The sequence below is a fragment of the Eucyclogobius newberryi genome, unplaced genomic scaffold, assembly GCF_026437365.1.
Source record: "Eucyclogobius newberryi isolate DKJ021-1_F unplaced genomic scaffold, fEucNew1.0.hap1 SCAF_6, whole genome shotgun sequence".
NCBI classification, from domain to species: Eukaryota; Metazoa; Chordata; class Actinopteri; order Gobiiformes; family Gobiidae; genus Eucyclogobius; species Eucyclogobius newberryi.
The window spans coordinates 8,441,786-8,461,098 of record NW_027316278.1 but is presented as its reverse complement, the minus strand read 5'-3'; the positions used below and the strand labels follow the sequence as shown (position 1 = coordinate 8,461,098).

Sequence of the window (19,313 nt, the reverse complement as noted above, 5' to 3'; positions counted from 1 at the left end):
GTAGACACGCCTGACTCCTCCCACTCTAAGTATTATTGTATTACTTTAGCAAAATCTCCCACATTATTATTTTACAATTTCATAGCAACGTTGTGCTAGTTGCTAAATGTAATATTATTTAAAAAAAAAGTTTGTTATCATTACGTTTTTGAAGGATATCTAACAAAATAAAACAATAAAAATAAATAATTAAGATTACTTGTAGAGCACCACTCATACAAAACGTTACTCAAAGTGCTTTACAGACACAAAAAAACACAGTACAAAATAACTCACATAACAAAGAGTAAAAGCATAGATAGTCACATTAAAATGTATTTAAAATTGTGATTTTTCATACATTTTACATTTTCACAATATTCTAAACTGCCCGTAGTGTAAAACCGAGCTGGAGTGCAGAGATGTGGACTTGATAAATCACGACTTGGACTTGAGACTTGACTTGATAAACTGGAACATGTCCCTCACCACTTCTGTATATTTGACCTGGACATTTTTTAAGAACCATTCAGAGACATCATATAAATTGAAAAAATATGAGCTGTATGAATTCTGTAATATGGTATAATGACTTAAGCGCAGGACTAGGACTTATCGGCGAAAGACTTAGGATTTACATGAGAGTTGCAAAACAAGGACTTGATTTTTGGATAATTCTATGATAGAATTGGCCTGAACTGTGAAAATGCAGATGTTTCGACCTGATTTTTGGTAAATATCTATATAATGGGCTTATATTATCCACACAAAATCTGTCATATAGTTCAACGTCTTTCCTGTCCAAAATAATTAAGGCATATTATTATTATTATATATATTCCCTTGATTTTGTTAAGTGCAGGCACAACCACAAACGACATTGTTCAGCATATCTTATGTATATATGTAGGCCTTTGTGTTTCATTGTTTTTATTATAAAGTTTAAAATGAATTGTTGACAGGGAATTTTGACTAGGCCCTTTAGCCCCTCCCACTCATGTGTCAATCAATCAGCCTGCATTGGCCTCACCTGTTACTTTATAAATTCCCGTGCAGCAAACCAACCCTTTTAGGTTCATTTTATTTTATTTTGTAGCTATGAGCTTAGTTTATTTCATGTGTTTAGCCTTATTACAGCATTCAGGGCTGTTTCAAGGTGAGACGAGTGGACTCAAACTCCCCTTTACTATTCAAACTAATGTTCCCAGACACTTTAATGTGCACAAACCCAAGCTTGACATGTGTTATTCTCTTGCTGTGTGTAGTTGTTTCTTCTGGGACGACCCCGTTGAAGTGTGGCAGACGGTCCAAAGCCTGCGCCGACGGTTCTGAGTGCGTCCTGTACAGCCATGTGTGCGATGGGGAGCCGGACTGCAAAGACTCCTCTGATGAAGAGAACTGTGCCTCCCACTGCACTGATGGTGAGGGACATTTTTTTACTGTGCGTTGAAAACAAAACTTTAAAATTTACCGTTGACAAATCCAATGTGTAGAAATGTGTGTTGGTTAATGATGGATCTGGATGATTGCACAAAGATTCATTAGTGTCAGCTTCGTGTTGAAGGGGTGAAAATGTGAAAATTTTTCATCATTCAAAAGATATATTTATTTTATTTGAATTTTTTTTTTTATCATTTTATTTTTTTTCATTTTTTTACTGTTAATCATTCTGAATCCAATATGTAAATATAAAAACGTAAATATGTCAGTCTTATTTTTTTTCTCTTATCAATCAGGAATTTTATTTAAATGTTAAAAAGGACACACAATTTAATTATTGTTATGATGACGGTCTCTTCTTAAACGTCACAAAAAGCCCGAAAAGACAATTTGTGTAATTTGAAAGTTATGGTAAAGTTGAGGTGAATTCCAACTTTTTTGAGGGCAGTAAAAAGTTGAAACACACTTTTATTTATTTTTTTGTTGTAAGTAAAATTCTGTGCGTGAATCTGTTTTTAATCACAGTTGAGAACGTCACTTATAAAAACTGGCCTGTTTTTCTATTCTCTGGGTTTGCAACAGTTTTCTCACGGGGAAAGTCAAAATGCAAGCATTTACCTTTACTCTATTTTAATTAAATGTTAATTCATTTTGGGGGTGAAATATCTTTAAAAAAAAATGTTTTTATCTTCACACATGGCGATTTATATTTGTTCGATTCTGTTCAAAGTTTACATTTTAAACTTGTCCAGGAGCATTGATATATAAAGCCTGAAATATGCCCTCGAACTGACAAACCAGAGCGCGTTTGCACAAATCCAAACTTTAGAATTAGCGTTTTTTTAAGATGAGATAAGCTAAGCCTTTATTTGTCCATAACAATGCATGGAAAAAAAGCTGGATATTTTGTTTAGTGGAGGAAATGGTGTCACTCGAGCCTTTACGGTTTGCTAAAGATCATCTCGTTTGACCTCTGTTCGACCTTTACTCTGCGGTGTCCAGCCCAGTTCCAGTGCGCCCACGGGGGGAAGTGCATCGATAAGGGGCAGGTGTGCGACGGCGAGTCCCAGTGTCGGGACCGGTCGGACGAGCTGCGCTGCACGACCACGAGCGAGGGCTGCGTTCACCACTGCGACAACAAGAGCCGCTGCCTCCCCGCCAACTTCCTGTGCGACGGCGAGCGGGACTGCCTGGACGGGACGGACGAGGCCGCATGTGGTGAGGTTTTGGAAACGAGACCCTACATCGGTCGAAAGGAGAATTGTCAAAAGTATTCAGTAAATGTTGGTAGACTTGTGTCGGCTGGATGACGTTTTTTAGGGTGACGAAACTGCTTGGATGAATGGCAAAAATGTGTTTGCTCTAGAAAATATTGTCCAGTAAACGGGATTCAACCTCCTTTTGCTGCGCAAGATAAATGTACTGTATTTTCCGGACTACAAGTCGCAACTTTTTTCATTGTTTTGGCCTGGGTGCGACTTATACTTATATTTATACTTATATGTGATATTATTATTTTCACACTTTCAACCGCATTTCATACAGTGCGACTTTATTCCCATTATGCATTTTTTGGCTGGTGCGACGTCTAGTCCGGAAAATACAGTATAAGAGCTGCTGGCAGACCCTGTAACAAAAATGGCATAGTGTACCTTTTAGTCAATACTTTGTAGGACCATATTGTGACGGAAGCAGTATCTCCCATTATCCAGTATTATCTCATATCGTCCAGTAATATTCTTCTCTTGAACCTTTACCTGATTAGTGTTGTTTTTTTCCAGAGGACCAAGATGAAGAAACGGAAGGCAAATCCACTGTCACTGCATCAGCTCCGACCTCTGCCTCCTCTGCTCCTCTGAGCTGTTCTCTGGCGTCCAAACCGTGTAAAGACAACTCTGATTGTGTCCTCTACAACCACGTCTGTGATGGAGAGGTGGACTGCAGGGACGGGTCGGACGAAGACGGCTGCGTCTCAGAGTGTCCCAAAGGTAAACTGTACGCGCAATAAACGTGTCCTATTTAGGATGCAAACTTTTATTTTATTTTATTTGTATCTTATTTCATTTTTTTATTGTATTTTCAAAATTTTATATTTATATTAGATTAATTTATTTATTTATTTAGTATTTTATTTTGATTATTTTTTTAATTTATTTTGATTTATGGTGTATATAAAGACAATAATAACTCGCAGTGTTTGGACTTGCAGTGTTTCTACAGTAAAAGGGAAACAACCTCCTTCCCCCTCTTTTCTAAATTTTCCTCTGGAGGAGAAAGGACCATCTTGGATAGTACAAATCCAGGACTTATTCAAAAAACCTTGCCATTTTAAAACAACAATGTAATTTTTTTTTAACTAATGTAATTATAAGCGCTCACAAACTATGTATTACTTTCCATGAGTTTTCCTTCAAAAAGTTGAAAGAAATATTATCCAGCCTTGTAGCTGACGGTGGATATTCTCATCCTGACTGTTATGAATATTGTGATTTGATGAGTTGTCAATACATCTTTAATATTCACATTATTAACATTATGCGTAATTGAAATTCCATCGGTCTCAAAATGATTGCTAGAGTTTGAATCAGTCCTCCCACCGTCTTTTGTCCGTTGTGCGTTCTCCCGTCTCCGCTGCAGGTCAGTTCCAGTGTGCTCACGGGCGCCGCTGCATCGAGCGGGCGCAGGTGTGCGACGGGGCCCCTCAGTGCCAGGACCGCTCGGACGAACTGGCCTGCTCCGGGACGGTGGAGGGCTGCTCTCACCAATGCGACGCCCGCAGCCGCTGTGTGCCCTCCAGCTTCCTCTGCGACGGAGAGCGAGACTGCCAGGACGGCACCGACGAACTCGACTGCGGTATGGTTTTTAAATGGTGTATATGAGACGTGACTGTAGTCCTACCCTGTTCTATTTGAGTAAAGTGACCACGGTCCGGTGTGGAGGAGAATGCACCTACCCCCTGTCTCCACCCACTGCCCTGTGCTTGCTTCCAATTATTTAATTAGTTCTGAGTTTGTGTTGTAAGTGTCGGGTTTGAAATGATCATTTGGTCGTTCAAAAAGAAATGGAAATGAGTTGCAAATCTGCTGCTTGTTACAGTGAAATGCCACTTCAGTCAATGGGTCTGTTGAGTTATATTGGTATTTACAAGGAACAAAACGTGATGATCGACTACTTATAGTGTAATGTTTTGAGTTTTTACCAATGTTGCATTGCTGTTTCTTCTTTAGTTTACTCTGTTCAGAAACTTCCTGTTTTCACCTACCCCCTATGTCTCTGTACTTGGACTCCTATTTTTTTTTTCAAATAATTGGAACGGAGTGACATGTAAATTCCTAAAATGTCACATATCCACTTTAATAAAAATAAATAAAACGATCTTGTTGCTATAAAGAGGTGGGGCTTATCAGATCATCAGTTTTGAAAAGGAAGTCGATGAGTCTAATTATAACGGTAACAACAATACGAATATTTACACACACAAAATGTTAATCATGATCCGTTTTTAGATTTTACTTTTTATTAACCAGAGTTTTTTTATTTTTTTAAAAGCTTTATATAAGTTATCTTTTACTTCTGTACCTACTTGTGTTGCAACACTGACATTTCCCCATTGTGTGGACAAATAAAGGCTTAACTTATCTTAGGTCAATATTGCAGTTTACAATGACCAAAATGTAAAATGACCCACTTATGTTTATAGTTCAACACTCAGTACCTGGAAGAAGAGCTTATTCTGTCTCCTCTAATCACGCTGATGCCTTTCTCGTCTCTGAAGTGTGACTCGCTTTAAGTCGTGTTTGTCTTAACAGTGGATGACGCGTGCGGCCCCAGTGAGTTCCAGTGCGGCAGTGGGCAGTGCTTGGCGGTCTCCATGCGCTGCGACGGGCACCCGGACTGCCCCGACCAATCAGACGAGGACCGCTGCTCCAAGCCCCCCGTGTGCGCCACCAAACAGCGCTGCCCCCACAGCCGGGAGTGCCTGGTGCAGGAGTGGCTCTGCGACGGGGACCGGGACTGCAGGGACGGCACCGACGAGAAGGTGAAGGCCCCTGTACACTCACTTCCTTTTTAATCTGATGTTTTACTTGTCATTCCATGCTTTTCTGCCAGTGGTGGAAGAAGTACACAATTTTAAGTAAAAGTACAAATACAGGAGCAAAAAAAGACAAACATTGAATTTTTCTAAAACATTTTTTATATATACAGTAACAGTTTAAAAATGTACGAGGATCTCTGACATTGAACCATTAAAGTGTCAAAAGTAGTAATCTTATTTGGATATTTTTGTTTTCTCAAAGTTGGGATGTTTATTATAACTTGATAAAACTTGACACCCATTTCAGGTGATCTCAAACAGTCAAGAAAAGTGGTTAGTCAACTTTTACTTCACCACATTTAAGTACCGATGCCTAAAGTACAGTACTTTCCGCCACTGGTCATCGTTTGACCAAATTGTTGCACATTTCTGTTCCCAGGACTGTCCAGTGACTCAAGTGACGTGCGGAGACTTCCAGTGGGCCTGTAAATCCAAACCAGAGTGTATCCCTGCGTCCTGGAGGTGTGATGGGTCCAGAGACTGTGAAGACGGCAGCGACGAGACGGAATGTGAGACTAATCTCAATTACCGTATTGCTCGGACTATAAGTCGCACCTTTTTTCATAGTTTGGCTGTGGTGAGACTTATACTCCATAGTGACTTATATGTGATATTATTTGTTATTTTCACACTGACAACTGCAAGAGGGCACTCTAGTCTCTAAGCGACACAGAAGAAGAATCTGCACTTCCTCTACCTCTGGAGTTTGTGGAGTTGTTTAGAAGTGACACAGGAAGAAGAATTCAGTGGATTTAGTGATTTGGGGTAAAACTGATGCTTTGGTAAACTTTTTAGCATGTTCTTTATGCTATAGTTATCTGAATAACTGTTCATATGTTACGTTAACATACCAGACACTTACCACAGTTCTGTCTGTGCCTCATGTAGCTGAAAGTGTTAGCGTTAGCATACGTCATGTAGCTGAAGGTGTTAGCGTTAGCATACGTCATGTAGCTGAAGGTGATAGCGTTAGCATACGTCATGTAGCTGAAGGTGTTAGCGTTAGCATACGTCATGTAGCTGAAGGTGATAGCGTTAGCATACGTCATGTAGCTGAAGGTGTTAGCATACGTACACCTATTCACCATGTTCTCAATCTGTTATTATTAAACTGCATTTCAAGATGAAATGTCTGTTCTTGGTCTTGGATTTTATTGAATACATTTCCCCCAAAAATGCGACTTATATGTTTTGTTTTTTTCTTTTATATGCATTTTTTGGCTGGTGCGACTTATAGTCCGAAAAATACGGTATTTACTCAAAGCAAGACAAGTTTGTTTAGCACTGCAAAGTAATTCAAGTGCTTTACATAACGGGAGAAGACTCAATACAAACGGAAACATACATTATCATAACACCTGCTTAAAAAGGGAAGAGTGCAGATAAAATGCTTTCAAACAACACGGGGGAAGTCTTATAAACGTTCTGTGCGTTTCCAGGTGATGTGGTGACGTGCCCGACTCGTCAGTTCGGGTGCCGGACCGGGGGCTGCCTGGACCCGGGTCTGGTCTGCAACGGGGTTGGAGACTGTGTGGACGGGTCGGACGAAGCGGGGAACTGTGGGGTGAAATGCTCAGAGGAAGACCGCCGCAGCTGCTCTCAGACCTGCTTCAGCTCACCGCAGGGACCCGTGAGTACCAACCACTATTTAACGAGCAACTTCTGCTGACTGGCTTTGTGATGTTGTCAAAAATGTATATCTTGTGTATTTTTGGAGTCCTAGTTATGATATTTAAACAATATTCTGTCAATCCAACTGAAATATGTTGAAACTTGTCTTTTAAACATTTAAATTCAGGTTTAATGCATTTAATAATAAAAAATACTAATGATCATACTAATGATGATCAAAATAATCAGTCAAATGCCTCAAATTAATAACACAATTGGAGAAGAATCGTCTATACAAGTCTTAAGTTTTAATCAGCTCTTTTCATAGACATTTTCACCATAAACCTAGTCTTGTGCTAGCTATTTTTACTTTATTTTATTCTATTATCTTATTATTATTATTTTCTTTTTATTTTTTTTATTTATCTAATTTTATTTCCCCCCCTCCATTCCCTATTAAGATAGGTGAGGAGTTTTTGTTTTGTTCATAAGAGTTCTATTAAGTGTTTTTTGAAACTTCCTATAATCTGTCCTTTCCTCCTGTTTCTGCATTGTAACAACGAAATTTCCCCTTGTGTGGATATTAAAGGCTTATCTTATCTTATCTTAACAATATACTCTTTTAACAAACAGTTCTTCATTCACAATATTACATTTTCAATAAATTACTCTGGGTGGCCTGTTTACTTTTTTTTTTACTGTGTAGTATATTAAAAAAATATGATTTTTAACTTGACTTTCTAGTAAAACCAATTGTTGCATAAATGATGAAGTTATTTAAAAGTAACCTGGCTTTCACAAATCCTTTGGCACATTGTTAATATCCACATACAATAGTTTTTGGCACGTGCACAGCTTTGGAAACGCTTTTTTCTGACTGAAGTGAAGCTTAGACCACCCAAGTTTAGCTGATCAGCGCCGCTTCTGGCTCTGGCTTGATGAGAAATAAATCTGTAAATTATTAACTGCAGCGGCCTTATTTGATCACAGTCCTGCTTTTACAATACACAAAACCACTAAATCTTATCCTGTTTTCCCTCACGTTTCCGCCGTATGATTTGGAAGTGTCCTGTGTGCAGCGCTGTGGCTGTTCTGAAGGATACGAGCTGCTGGAGGACGCTGTGACTTGTGGCGATCTGGACGAGTGCGACGCCGGGACCTCGATGTGCCGCCACATCTGCAGAAACAGCCACGGCTCGTTCACCTGCGACTGTCACCCGGGATACGTCCTCGAGGCGGACGGGCGACGCTGCAAGATCACAGGTGAACGGGACGCATGTCGATGGTCGGATTAAGATTAAGGTCCTTAATGGTTTTGGGTTGGAGTTTGGATTTTATGTGTGCGTGTATTGGAGATTGTACTGTTCCCCTTGTTAACTGGGCATTATGCTGTTTTATTTGTGTCAAGTTGATGTCTGCTTGATTTAGTTTTTTTTTAATTCATATACTCATGTACATGTAACTGCCACACATAACGAGCATTTAGTTTGAAGATGTATTACCATTCTTGTTAGGCGGCAGCACAGATGCCAGTGTTTCATGAGTTTGAATTCTGACTCTGATAATTTACTGCATGTCTTCCCTTCTCTCTAATCCCCATTTCATGCTAAGATGTCCTGTCTTATTTGTTTTTTTAAATAGATTTTTTTGGCCTGAAGGCTTTAAGATAAGACTGGGACTATATTGAGCTTGTCCGGAATGTTCCGTGGGCCAGATTCTGACTCACGCTGTTTGTTTCAGGCGAGCCGCTCCTGTTGTCGTCCATCTTGAATGACCTCTTTGTGCTGGGGCTCCGCAGCGGCCGCGTCGACGTGTTGCCGTCTTCATCCAAAAAGGCCATTCTCTCTTTGGACTACGACTGGAGGGAGCGCCGGGTCTACTGGGACAGCCTGGACTCTGTCAGCATCAAGTGGTCTTCACTGGACCACAAGTCCACAGGGACTCTCATCACAGGTACCGGATATTCCTCATGAGCTACTGCAATCGCGTGAAGCAACACAATCCTCAAACGTGTTCTTTCTGAGGGGTTCGAGCCGACTCCGTGGCGGTGGACTGGCTCGGGAGGAACCTCTACTGGATTGATGGCGTGAAGAGTCAGATCTTGGCCATTCAGCTCCCGTCAGGCGCTGTGACGAGTCCAGACTTCACTGTGATCCTGGACGAAGACCTGGACCAACCCAGATCTCTGGCTCTGCTCCCACAAAAGGGGTCTGTTGGATCTGAAAGAGTTTAAAGTCTGGTAGTGGCACTAGTGGTACTCGAGTCACATTTCTGTTTGGAATGTTTGGCTCTTGATTCTAGATTTGGTTTAGTTACAATTCACTGGTGGTTTATTCTTGATTTCCTTATTTTTCTGCTGGTTTGGTTTACTAAAGATTGTATTTCCGATTGTCCCTCCTCCTCTGACCAGGCTGATGTTCTGGACCGAGATTGGCAGCACGGTGAAGATCGAGCGTGCTGGGATGGACGGGTCAGAGAGGAGGGCAGTGGTGACCACCAGTCTGGGGTGGCCTGTGGGCGTGGCTATAGACTCCATAGCCAACAGAGTCTACTGGACCGACCAGCGGCTCCGGGCCATAGGCTCTGCCACTCTGGACGGGGAGGACATCCAGGTGAAAGACGACTGAATTGTAAAAAATAATGTAGAAGAAGAGACTAAACGGCCAGCGGTGGATAGAGTAGCCAAAAATTTTACTAAAGGGACATTTGAGTGTAAGAAAGTGTCGGATTGTAATTGTCATTATAATGACATTCAATCGATTATTTCATTAATTTTGTCACGTTCCATTACTAGGACTATAAATAATAAAGTGTAACAATTGTGATCAAAACCCTTCCCCAAATAGTGTTGTACATTTACTCGGGTAATATTTTGACGCAGACCTGGACATTTGTTGTAACGGTTACTCGAGTAAGAGTAATTATTTGAACGTATCATCTGTATTAAGTGCGTGATTTTTATTGGATGGAAAAAACAAATGAAATCTGGTATTTTCAAAGGACTGTTGCAAAAATTAAAAACACCATCCTGTCTGAAGGAGCGACGCACAGGACACAAATGTTATTTCATATTGTCAGCATAAAGCTTTTGTCACAGATGTACTCTGGGAACTTTTACTCAAGACTAATGTTTATAACTAAATGTTACTGGAGGAGTAAAAAATAGCTTGACAACTACTCTGTTCTGCATACAGCATAACAACTATGGGACTACTGTGGACTAAATAGTTTTGAGTTGCGTGCACCGTTTTAATTTTTACTCTATTTTTATTCAAAATTAATATTCTAGATTTAGGTGTATTTTTAATATTTATGTATCTAGATGATTTATCTAGACTTCTATTATACTTTTTTTTGCTTACTCTGTCTCAAAATTGGAAAATTTATGTTGCAACTAATTCAACCACTTGATTTTTAGGCTGTTTTCAATCAGTATCAGTCACATAAGCGTAGGATGGATCAAATGTGTCATGTTATATAATGTGTGTCTTTAGGTGCTCCAGATGAAGGACACCAGTAACCCCTTCTCTTTAGCGGTTTTCAATGACATGTTGTACTGGTCGGACACAAAGAGGCGAGTGGTGCAAGAGGCCGATAAAGTCACAGGCAAAAACCGACGGGTGCTTCTCAAACGGCCCAGACAACCCTTTGGAGTGAAGGTGAGAAATGCATGTTTTATCACAATCAGACGCTTATTGGCTATAATTTTATTCTCGTATCACAGGGCTGCACCTTGTTGATTATTATTTGACAAGACTGGGAGAAGTTTTCAGATTAATCAACTATACAGATTAAAAAAAATAGATTTTCCAAATACATTTTTAACCAGATGAGATGGTAAAGATGACTGAAGGATTTAAGATGGAAAATATTTGCAAATCAAGTGTATCAGTGATAAACTACAAATGTACAAACTTTTCTTGATTTTATAAGTTTGAACATCTCTTTGCATAGTCCAGAAGATGATAAAAATGTGTTAAAATGGGGCGTTTACGGGTCAATTATTGCGATTAATCATAGTCCTAAGCCTAAAATAAAGCTTTAAATTGACAATCTGAACAATTCTATAACTGTCATTCAAATATTAGACAATAGAAGAATGACTAACTACTCTACCTACTCTAAATATCCATCCATCCATTTTCTACCGCTTGTTCCCTTTTGGGGTCGCGGGTGACTGGAGCCTATCCCAGTGACTTCGGGCCTTAGGCGGGGTACACCCTGGACAGTGGCCAACTTGTCGCAGTACTACTTATTTATACTTACTTTAAATATATGGCTCTAAAAAGTGTCTCTCCTCAGATTATGCACCCGCTGCTGCAGAGCGCCACAGAACGACCCTGTGAGGCCAAAGGCTGTTCCCACCTGTGTGTGCTGGCCCCGGGCCCCAGAGCCGTGTGCAAGTGTCCCTCTGGCCTCCTGCTGTCTGAGGACGGAGACTCCTGCTTCAGTTCACTCAACACTGCCTTTCTCCTCATGCTGGCGCCTTCCACTGTCACTAAGGTAATGTCATGAGTCAAACATAACTACAACAGTTGTGCACGACTTATATTTTTACTGCAAAGAGACAACTTTTCTTCAGAGATGTTATTACTTTACCTCAAATATTCCACTGGTTGGCAAACAATTTAAACAACTCCTTGGATAAAAGCAGTTGACGTAATGTTTTTTAAATGTAGTTGAAGGTACAGGAAGAACCATTTTGCATACAAAGTTGGGCCCAAGAAGTTACTCGCACTAATATTTGGTAGTTCGGCCTTTAGCTTTGATTACAGCTGTTTTTTAATAAGCTTCTGCAATATTAAGTTAAAAGATTTCAATTGGTGTGCTGCCTTATGTCTTCAATTACTTTAATTGTATCTCTCTTTTTTTTTTATATAAAACACAAACGTCACACCATTTCCAGTCAAGGATGAATAAACAAATTGTGCTTGCATGTGAAAAACAACCTGTAAATGACCAGGTTAAAAAAAACAATTCCTGACCTCAACTTGAACATTGTGGCACGTTTCATTTCCCAGATCTACCTTGAGTCCCGACACACGGCGTTTGGGCTGAAGGACTGGCCTGAACACTCGGCCCTCCAACTCCCCGGCATCAACCAGGCGGCCATTTTGGACTACAGCCTCCGAGTCGACGCCTTATTCGTAACGGACATCAGCACCGCCTCGCTGAGCTACCTCCGAATCAAAGATGGAGCGTCGAGTTCACCCCATCAGCTGCTGAGGGTCCCGGACGACACCGTTACGGCCATGGCTTTGGACTTTGTCACGTTGAATATCTATTGGAGTAGCGGTAAACGGCGATGGATACATGTTAGTTCCACGACAAATGTGTACACGGCCGTCGTGGTCAAAGAGGGAATGGGGAGAGTGGAGTCCATTGCGCTGCATCCTCGAAGGGGATCGCTTTGTTTCGCGAACCTGGTCGCGCAGGGCAGCGACACTGGGGCCACCGTAGAGTGTTCGAACATGGACGGGACGGAGAGGAGAGTGGTGTGGAAAGATGCAATAGCTCCAGAGTCTCTGGTCTTCTCCGGCGACGGCAAATCCATCTACTGGGCGGATACTAGTAAGTGTTGTTGGTCAGTATGGAAGAACGTTCACGTGACATCGCAACATTGTAGAAGCTCTAGAGTTTAAAACTGAGCTAGAGCAGGTCAGGTTTCTGTGATGGAGAGATTCCAGACTTGTTGACCTGGTTTATGGTTAGTATCTAATTGCTGGGCCACAATCACTTGAAACAAAAGACACGGTTTGAAGTCTTTTCAATTGAACAATCACAAGATTATCACAAGTTTGTGGAGCGATCTCAAAACAAAAAAGATTCAACGTTTGTAGTTTGAGAGCGACTGGCCGGTGGCCCGCGAGGTTAAATTTACTTAATGAATAAAGAGCCCAAAATATAGGCAAAACTGATAGGCCGAAAAATTCAATACTAATATTTACAATAGTCTACTTGTTAAAGTATTCCCGACCTAAGTAACATTAATCGGAATAATAAAAATACATTGGGATATTGAGGAAATGTCCTCCCTGAAAATTGTGATAAAAGTGCAGTATTTTACAGAGCTTAGACTTTAAACCTGCTCTGGACCATGTTCAGTTCCAGTCCAAATGTCCATAATAGACTTAAGAGTGAGCCTGGTTTATGAAACCCCTCATGCTCTCCCCCCCCTCATGCTTTGCCCCTCACGGGTCTCCTCTCATGCTTTGCCCCTCACGGGTCTCCTCTCATGCTTTGCCCCTCACGGGTCTCCTCTCATGCTTTGCCCCTCACGGGTCTCCTCTCATGCTTTGCCCCTCACGGGTCTCCTCTCATGCTTTGCCCCTCACGGGTCTCCTCTCATGCTTTGCCCCTCACGGGTCTCCTCTCATGCTTTGCCCCTCACGGGTCTCCTCTCATGCTTTGCCCCTCACGGGTCTCCTCTCATGCTTTGCCCCTCACGGGTCTCCTCTCATGCTTTGCCCCTCACGGGTCTCCTCTCATGCTTTGCCCCTCACGGGTCTCCTCTCATGCTTTGCCCCTCACGGGTCTCCTCTCATGCTTTGCCCCTCACGGGTCTCCTCTCATGCTTTGCCCCTCACGGGTCTCCTCTCATGCTTTGCCCCTCACGGGTCTCCTCTCATGCTTTGCCCCTCACGGGTCTCCTCTCATGCTTTGCCCCTCATGGTTTCCCCTCACAGGTTTGGGAACCATCGGCTCTGTGCAGTTGGACGAGCTGTCTTACACGGAGCTGAAAGTTGGTGATGGTCTAGCGGCTGTGGCGTTGAGTGACGACATGCTGCTTTGGATGACCACAGGAGGTAATGGATGAGATCATTCTTGTTTTAGCCTCGTTAGCTAAGCATCTTTGATTTATTCTATGAATTACTCTTCAGATAAGACCAAAGTTTGGTTCCAAGACGAGCAGCAGCAAAACACGATGTGGTTTGAAACTGAAACAAAAGTGGTCAGCTTGAAGGTGTTCAGCAGGTCTGACCAGAGAGGTAATTCTGCTTTTTAAACTCTTTTTGGCAAATTCCAGAGGAGATGGTGCAATTCATGGGTTTCAGGCTTGAGTATTCCTTCCGGATTTTGAAGGATTTGCCACAGAAACGGTACAATTCAAAATATATCTTCCCAATATGGAAAGGTCCTCACAAATGGTAACAAAAATCCTTTTTATTAGGATTAACGATATTGTTTATTGTCCCATCCCTCCTTCTCAAAATCAGGAGGGAATCATTGGCCTGAAAGCCATGAATTGACAGATGTCATAACTCACATTTGCATAACTTAAACTTGATTGTGTTGGAAAGAGTGCAGAATATTTGTACTTTGGTACTTTTTAGTCATGCAACAGTACTTTTACTCAGGACCAAATCCGTACAAGGGAAAACACACACATTGAGTTTGTTTTTAAATGGCAATCTGCATATTCTTTGAGCTCAGGTCAATCTGAGCAGGAGATTCAGTGATATTTTGCGTTTTTTGTTTAAAGAGGAACAGAGACTGAAGGAGCTGCAGCTAACGGTCATTTTACTGATCAATTAGTCTGGCAATTACCCTTTTGATTAATTAGTAGTTTAGAACTTAATTTGTTTGTGTTTTGTCAGCTCATGGCACGTTTTGAAACCTGCGTATAGACCCGTTAACGATTCTTAAACTGAATTAGCCCTACTTTCCACCCTTTCTCATTGGTAAACGATCTTATTGTTGTGATGGGAGAATTATCTAAGGGGATGTGTGATTGTAATGCACCACAAAAACGATTCGCCGCGTTACAAACTCAAACCATCTCGCCTCTTTGACCAGGTGCGAACCAGTGCTCTGCGCACAACGGGGGCTGCGCTCACCTGTGCCTGCCCACCGCGGAGGGCCGGACCTGCAGGTGTGCCCACGACCACAGCCCCCTGAACTCCTCCCACTGTGTCCCGCGGCAACACTGCCCCGCGGGAAGCCGGCTGTGCTTGGACCTGCTCTCCTGCCGGCCCATAAACGAGCGCTGCGGCGGGCACGTGGGCTGCTTCGACCGCTCGGACCAAAACTGTACGTTCTTTACGCGGTGTAGATGGTGTAGGTGATTGTTTTACGATTATTGTGGGGAATGAAGGAAAATTAAAGATTTCCCTAACACAGCTTTACAAAATAAAGCCGAATAAATGTGTATGTACTTTTAGCTCCATCTTTGGACCATAGATTGAATTGGACTTCATTTTTATTCTAGAAGAGTCACAATATTAATTGAGAATATTCAGGTCACTATATAAACCCTAAAATTATCAATCGTGGCAGAGCCTGGTCCAGACCAAACTGAGGGTCGCCAGTGGAAAGATGCAAGTGCTGAAGTAGAATGTTTAGTAATCTATAATTTACTTCACTGAAAAGTATTTATTCAGTCAGTCAGGGTCAAATGTAGTCGAGTGACAGTGAGCTATGATTTTGGGCCTGCTGAAGGGGCGGAGGGATTCCTCTTTTAATTACACGTTTACGGTGACTGCCTACTTTTTTTTAGAACATTTTTCTCTATCAATGTATTTTATCAATTTGTTGTTGTTTTTTGAAGAGATTGATCGGGAAAATTTGCTCCTGATTAACAGAAATTCTTATCAATATCCCAATTAATCATTTGAACAGATGTTACTTAATACTTTAAGGGTATTAAAGTACACTTATAAAAATGTATTTAGTCGGGGTCAAAAAAGTAAAGTCTCTAACATATGTGAAATAAAGATGAGTTTTTGCCCAGTGTTTGCAATTGATTACATCACACTAGGAAATTACCCAGCAATCATTTAAAAACGAGCTCTTCTGATAATTTATTAATACATTTATCTTGACTGCATTTTACTTCATGAGTTAAATGTCCATGTTAAACCCAACGCATTTTGCTCTTTAGGCATCACTCTGAATGAGATACTGTCCGATGTGGTCCCTGGCCCCTCAAACCTCCAGAACTCTATTCCACTCGCCCCGTCGGTCCCCATCCTGCCCAGAAACTCCAGCGCGTCCCTGAACACCAGCGAGGAGCTCTGGACGGTGGACCTGGAGCAGTGCGGCGACACCCGGTGCAGCGGCAGGGGGCGCTGTGTGGTGGTCAACGGGGAGACTGGGTGTGTCTGTCCTCTGTGGTACCCCGGGGACTCCTGCCAGGACGACCTCCTGAAGAGCCTGCAGCGGCCCCTGGTCTACGGCGCAGTGGGGCTGGTCACGCTGGTGGCCGTCATCGTGGCGTTGGTGGTTTTTAGGAGGACGAGAAGCGACGAAACCAGGTGAGATCGACACCGTTTTAAACCTTTCTAAACGACCCATTAACTATTTTCAACACATTATGAAGACAATCAACTTCTAACACATTATGAAGATGACAATCAACTTCTAACACATTATGAAGATGACAATCAACTTCTAACACATTATGAAGATGACAATCAACTTCTAACACATTATGAAGATGACAATCAACTTCTAACACATTATGAAGACAATCAACTTCTAACACATTATGAAGATGACAATCAACTTCTAACACATTATGAAGATGACAATCAACTGTACATTAGTTACAAATACAAAACACTGAATTTTGTACAAATTATTGATAATCTAAACTGTTACCCAAAAATTAACTAAAATTAAACGATACTATTCTGTTGTCCCTTGCTAACCACCTATTTTTGCCAGAACAAGTTTGTTTATTCATTCAACCTTATTTTACCAGGCGAAACTTTAGGTCAAACCTGGGCATTTGTGGCCCCAGGGGCAAGATGTGGCCCTCAGCATGTTTTAATCTGGACCCTAGAAAGATTTTAGTTTCTATTTTCTAACTGTCTATAACATCTGTCTGCACTTGTATCCTTAATAAAGATGACATGAAATTAATTAAATAATAGATTCAATATCCTATATTTGACAGAAAAGTGGTCTTTTATTTGATATTAAACATTTTTTTTATCGTGGGCCGGCCCTCTGCTACTTGCCTGGATTCGAATATGGCCCTCGGAGGAAAATAATCTCCCACCCCTGCTTTAGGTCAACATATTAAATAAGAACAATGTTGATTAAAAGCTGGTTCTTGAGTGTAAAATATATGGGAGAAACGTCAGTATTTTACATGGATTTAACCATTAAGACATTTTAACACATTATCAAGATCTTGTACATTACTTATGACTTGATAATTGCTAATATCTGAATAAATACTAATGAGCATCCCCAAAAACTACCCAATTAGACGTTTATGTGTCGCCTTAGTCCATCCATATAATAAACTATATGAAATTACAGTTATAAAAACTGCCTGGTGTACAGTCTAATCCGAATGAACAATCGGTGTGAAACCTCAGCCGCCGTGGCATAAATCACGTGTAAATCTAAACGTGTTCCGTGCAGTGGGACGGAGCCGCCGGCCGCGAGGGAGACGAGTCTGACAGAGATCGAGACCAAAGCGGAGCCCGGCCCCTCGGCGCAGACCTCCCCGACGGAGACGGACAAACCCGAGGTAAACGCAGCGACGAGGGTGAATAAATGCGTGCCTGGACGGGGCGTAACGGTCGGCATTTTTTCTCTTCCAGGAAGTGGTGACGGCTGTGGACTGACTGTGATTTGAGGGCAAGGCTCATTTTAAATAAACAATAAATGAATTGACTTTAAATGTGACGGTTGTTTTTTGTCTTGATGATATGGTTGGAATGGCGTACGTCCCAATTGGAGATGACTGGAAACTAAAATACACTGGAAACTAAAATACATGTCGTGCAGCTGCTTCACGTCAGCTGCTTGAGTAAGTGAAAAGATGGGACAAAGTGATCGTCTTAACCAAAACAAAAGTGTATTATTGAAATTATTAGTGTGTCAAAGGAATTCTGAAAGCTGCAATTTTTGTTGTAAAATTGTATAATGTGAGAAGATCCAGAAGAGGTTAATTCACAGCAGTTGATTGTTTATATGAGAACGACTGCATGGCAAAAGTGTCTTTAGTTCAGTATCAAAAGTAGTTTAAAGGTTAATCAGTTTGTCCTTAGTCACTGTTGCTCATGACGGTTTAGACACATTTCACTAAAGTAAACTGTAGTGAACATGATTATTTAGAGTTTACAAAATGTTTGGCTTTTTTCCCCATTTTGACCATTTTGGTGACGTGTAAATTCCCTGTGTCACATCTGCTGCTCATGCAATTAATAACTTTAACCTAACAATCATACGGAGAACGGATGCCAAAAATACATTTAAATACACAATAGTTATGAATTTAAATGATAATACCTGAATAAAAATGTCAGGAAGTGGAGCAAACTGCTGCTTGAACTCCCTGCTGCCACTAGGATGTCACAATAACCGATTAAAATGTTACGATTATTGTGAGAAAACCGCATCACGATTTAACGATTCTTCACGATTATTGAGACTGACTAAACAGTGAAATCTTTAATTTTCTTTCATTCTTGTGGTCTGATATGAGACTGTTGCTAAAGTTTGTGACCGGCTTTACAAAATGTGAAATGTGTTTACAAAATATGAAAATAACGACAAGATTTAAACAGTTATTTTCTTGGACAATAGATTTAACTAAAGACTCAATTTAGCTTCTAAAATTTTCACCATGATTTTTTTTTTTTGGGGCTCTAATGATTATATTGTGACTGAAATAATCACGATAAAGTAAACTAATCTTGAGTACCCTTTTACGCCACCAAAATGTAATTACAAAAACATGAACATATGCACTTGATAACGTGATTTTTGACCCAAAAAAATGGATTGAGTGCTTTATTTTTGAAGGCTACGTTGCAAATACCGTATTTCTGGACTATAAATCACACTTTATTCATAGTTTGGCCTGGGCATTATACTCGAACGACTTATGTGATATTATTATCACACTTGTAACCGCATTTTCATTGTCCAGTTTTTTTCTTATGCATTTTTTTTGGCTGGTGCGACTTATACTCCGGAAAATACAGTAATGCAAATAATATGCCAAATGTCCAACCTGATCTCATCTTATCTGTATATTGGCTTCATCTGCACGTTTTGAAGACTGTAAAGGCGATTGTCTTACAGTGTTCAGTAATCTCAAAAACAAAGAACACGGATAAACTTTCAGCAGTAGATTCAGTTCATGGCCTAAACGGAGTGTGAAGCAGAGCGTACCAAAGCAAACTAATCCCCGTCTGTCTGAATTGTCTTGAGGTTGAGCGAGTTG

The 19,313-nt window shown here is 41.0% G+C and overlaps 1 protein-coding gene across 1 annotated transcript; it reads left to right on the top strand.

The window, feature by feature from the left end:
• Positions 1 to 1,007: 1,007 nt before the first annotated feature.
• lrp13 (low-density lipoprotein receptor related-protein 13) lies at positions 1,008 to 17,742 on the top strand. Its single transcript, XM_072432417.1, has 21 exons — positions 1,008 to 1,135; positions 1,245 to 1,400; positions 2,422 to 2,637; positions 3,201 to 3,407; positions 4,057 to 4,272; positions 5,229 to 5,458; positions 5,895 to 6,024; positions 6,955 to 7,145; positions 8,206 to 8,389; positions 8,867 to 9,079; positions 9,151 to 9,334; positions 9,537 to 9,738; positions 10,621 to 10,785; positions 11,429 to 11,629; positions 12,148 to 12,697; positions 13,813 to 13,932; positions 14,008 to 14,115; positions 14,924 to 15,157; positions 16,008 to 16,380; positions 17,501 to 17,609; positions 17,683 to 17,742. Exons 1-21 carry the CDS (start codon positions 1,078 to 1,080, stop codon positions 17,704 to 17,706), a joined length of 4,071 nt encoding a protein of 1,356 aa, XP_072288518.1. The 5' UTR covers positions 1,008 to 1,077; the 3' UTR covers positions 17,707 to 17,742.
• Positions 17,743 to 19,313: the final 1,571 nt, after the last annotated feature.

Coding starts and splice junctions, on each gene's coding strand:
- lrp13 (XM_072432417.1), top strand. CDS start 1,078: ATGAGCTTAGTTTATTTCATGTGTTTAGCCTTATTACAGCATTCAGGG. Junction 15,158..16,007: donor CGACCGCTCGGACCAAAACT/GTACGTTCTTTA, acceptor TTTGCTCTTTAG/GCATCACTCTGAATGAGATA. Junction 17,610..17,682: donor CGGAGACGGACAAACCCGAG/GTAAACGCAGCG, acceptor TTTCTCTTCCAG/GAAGTGGTGACGGCTGTGGA.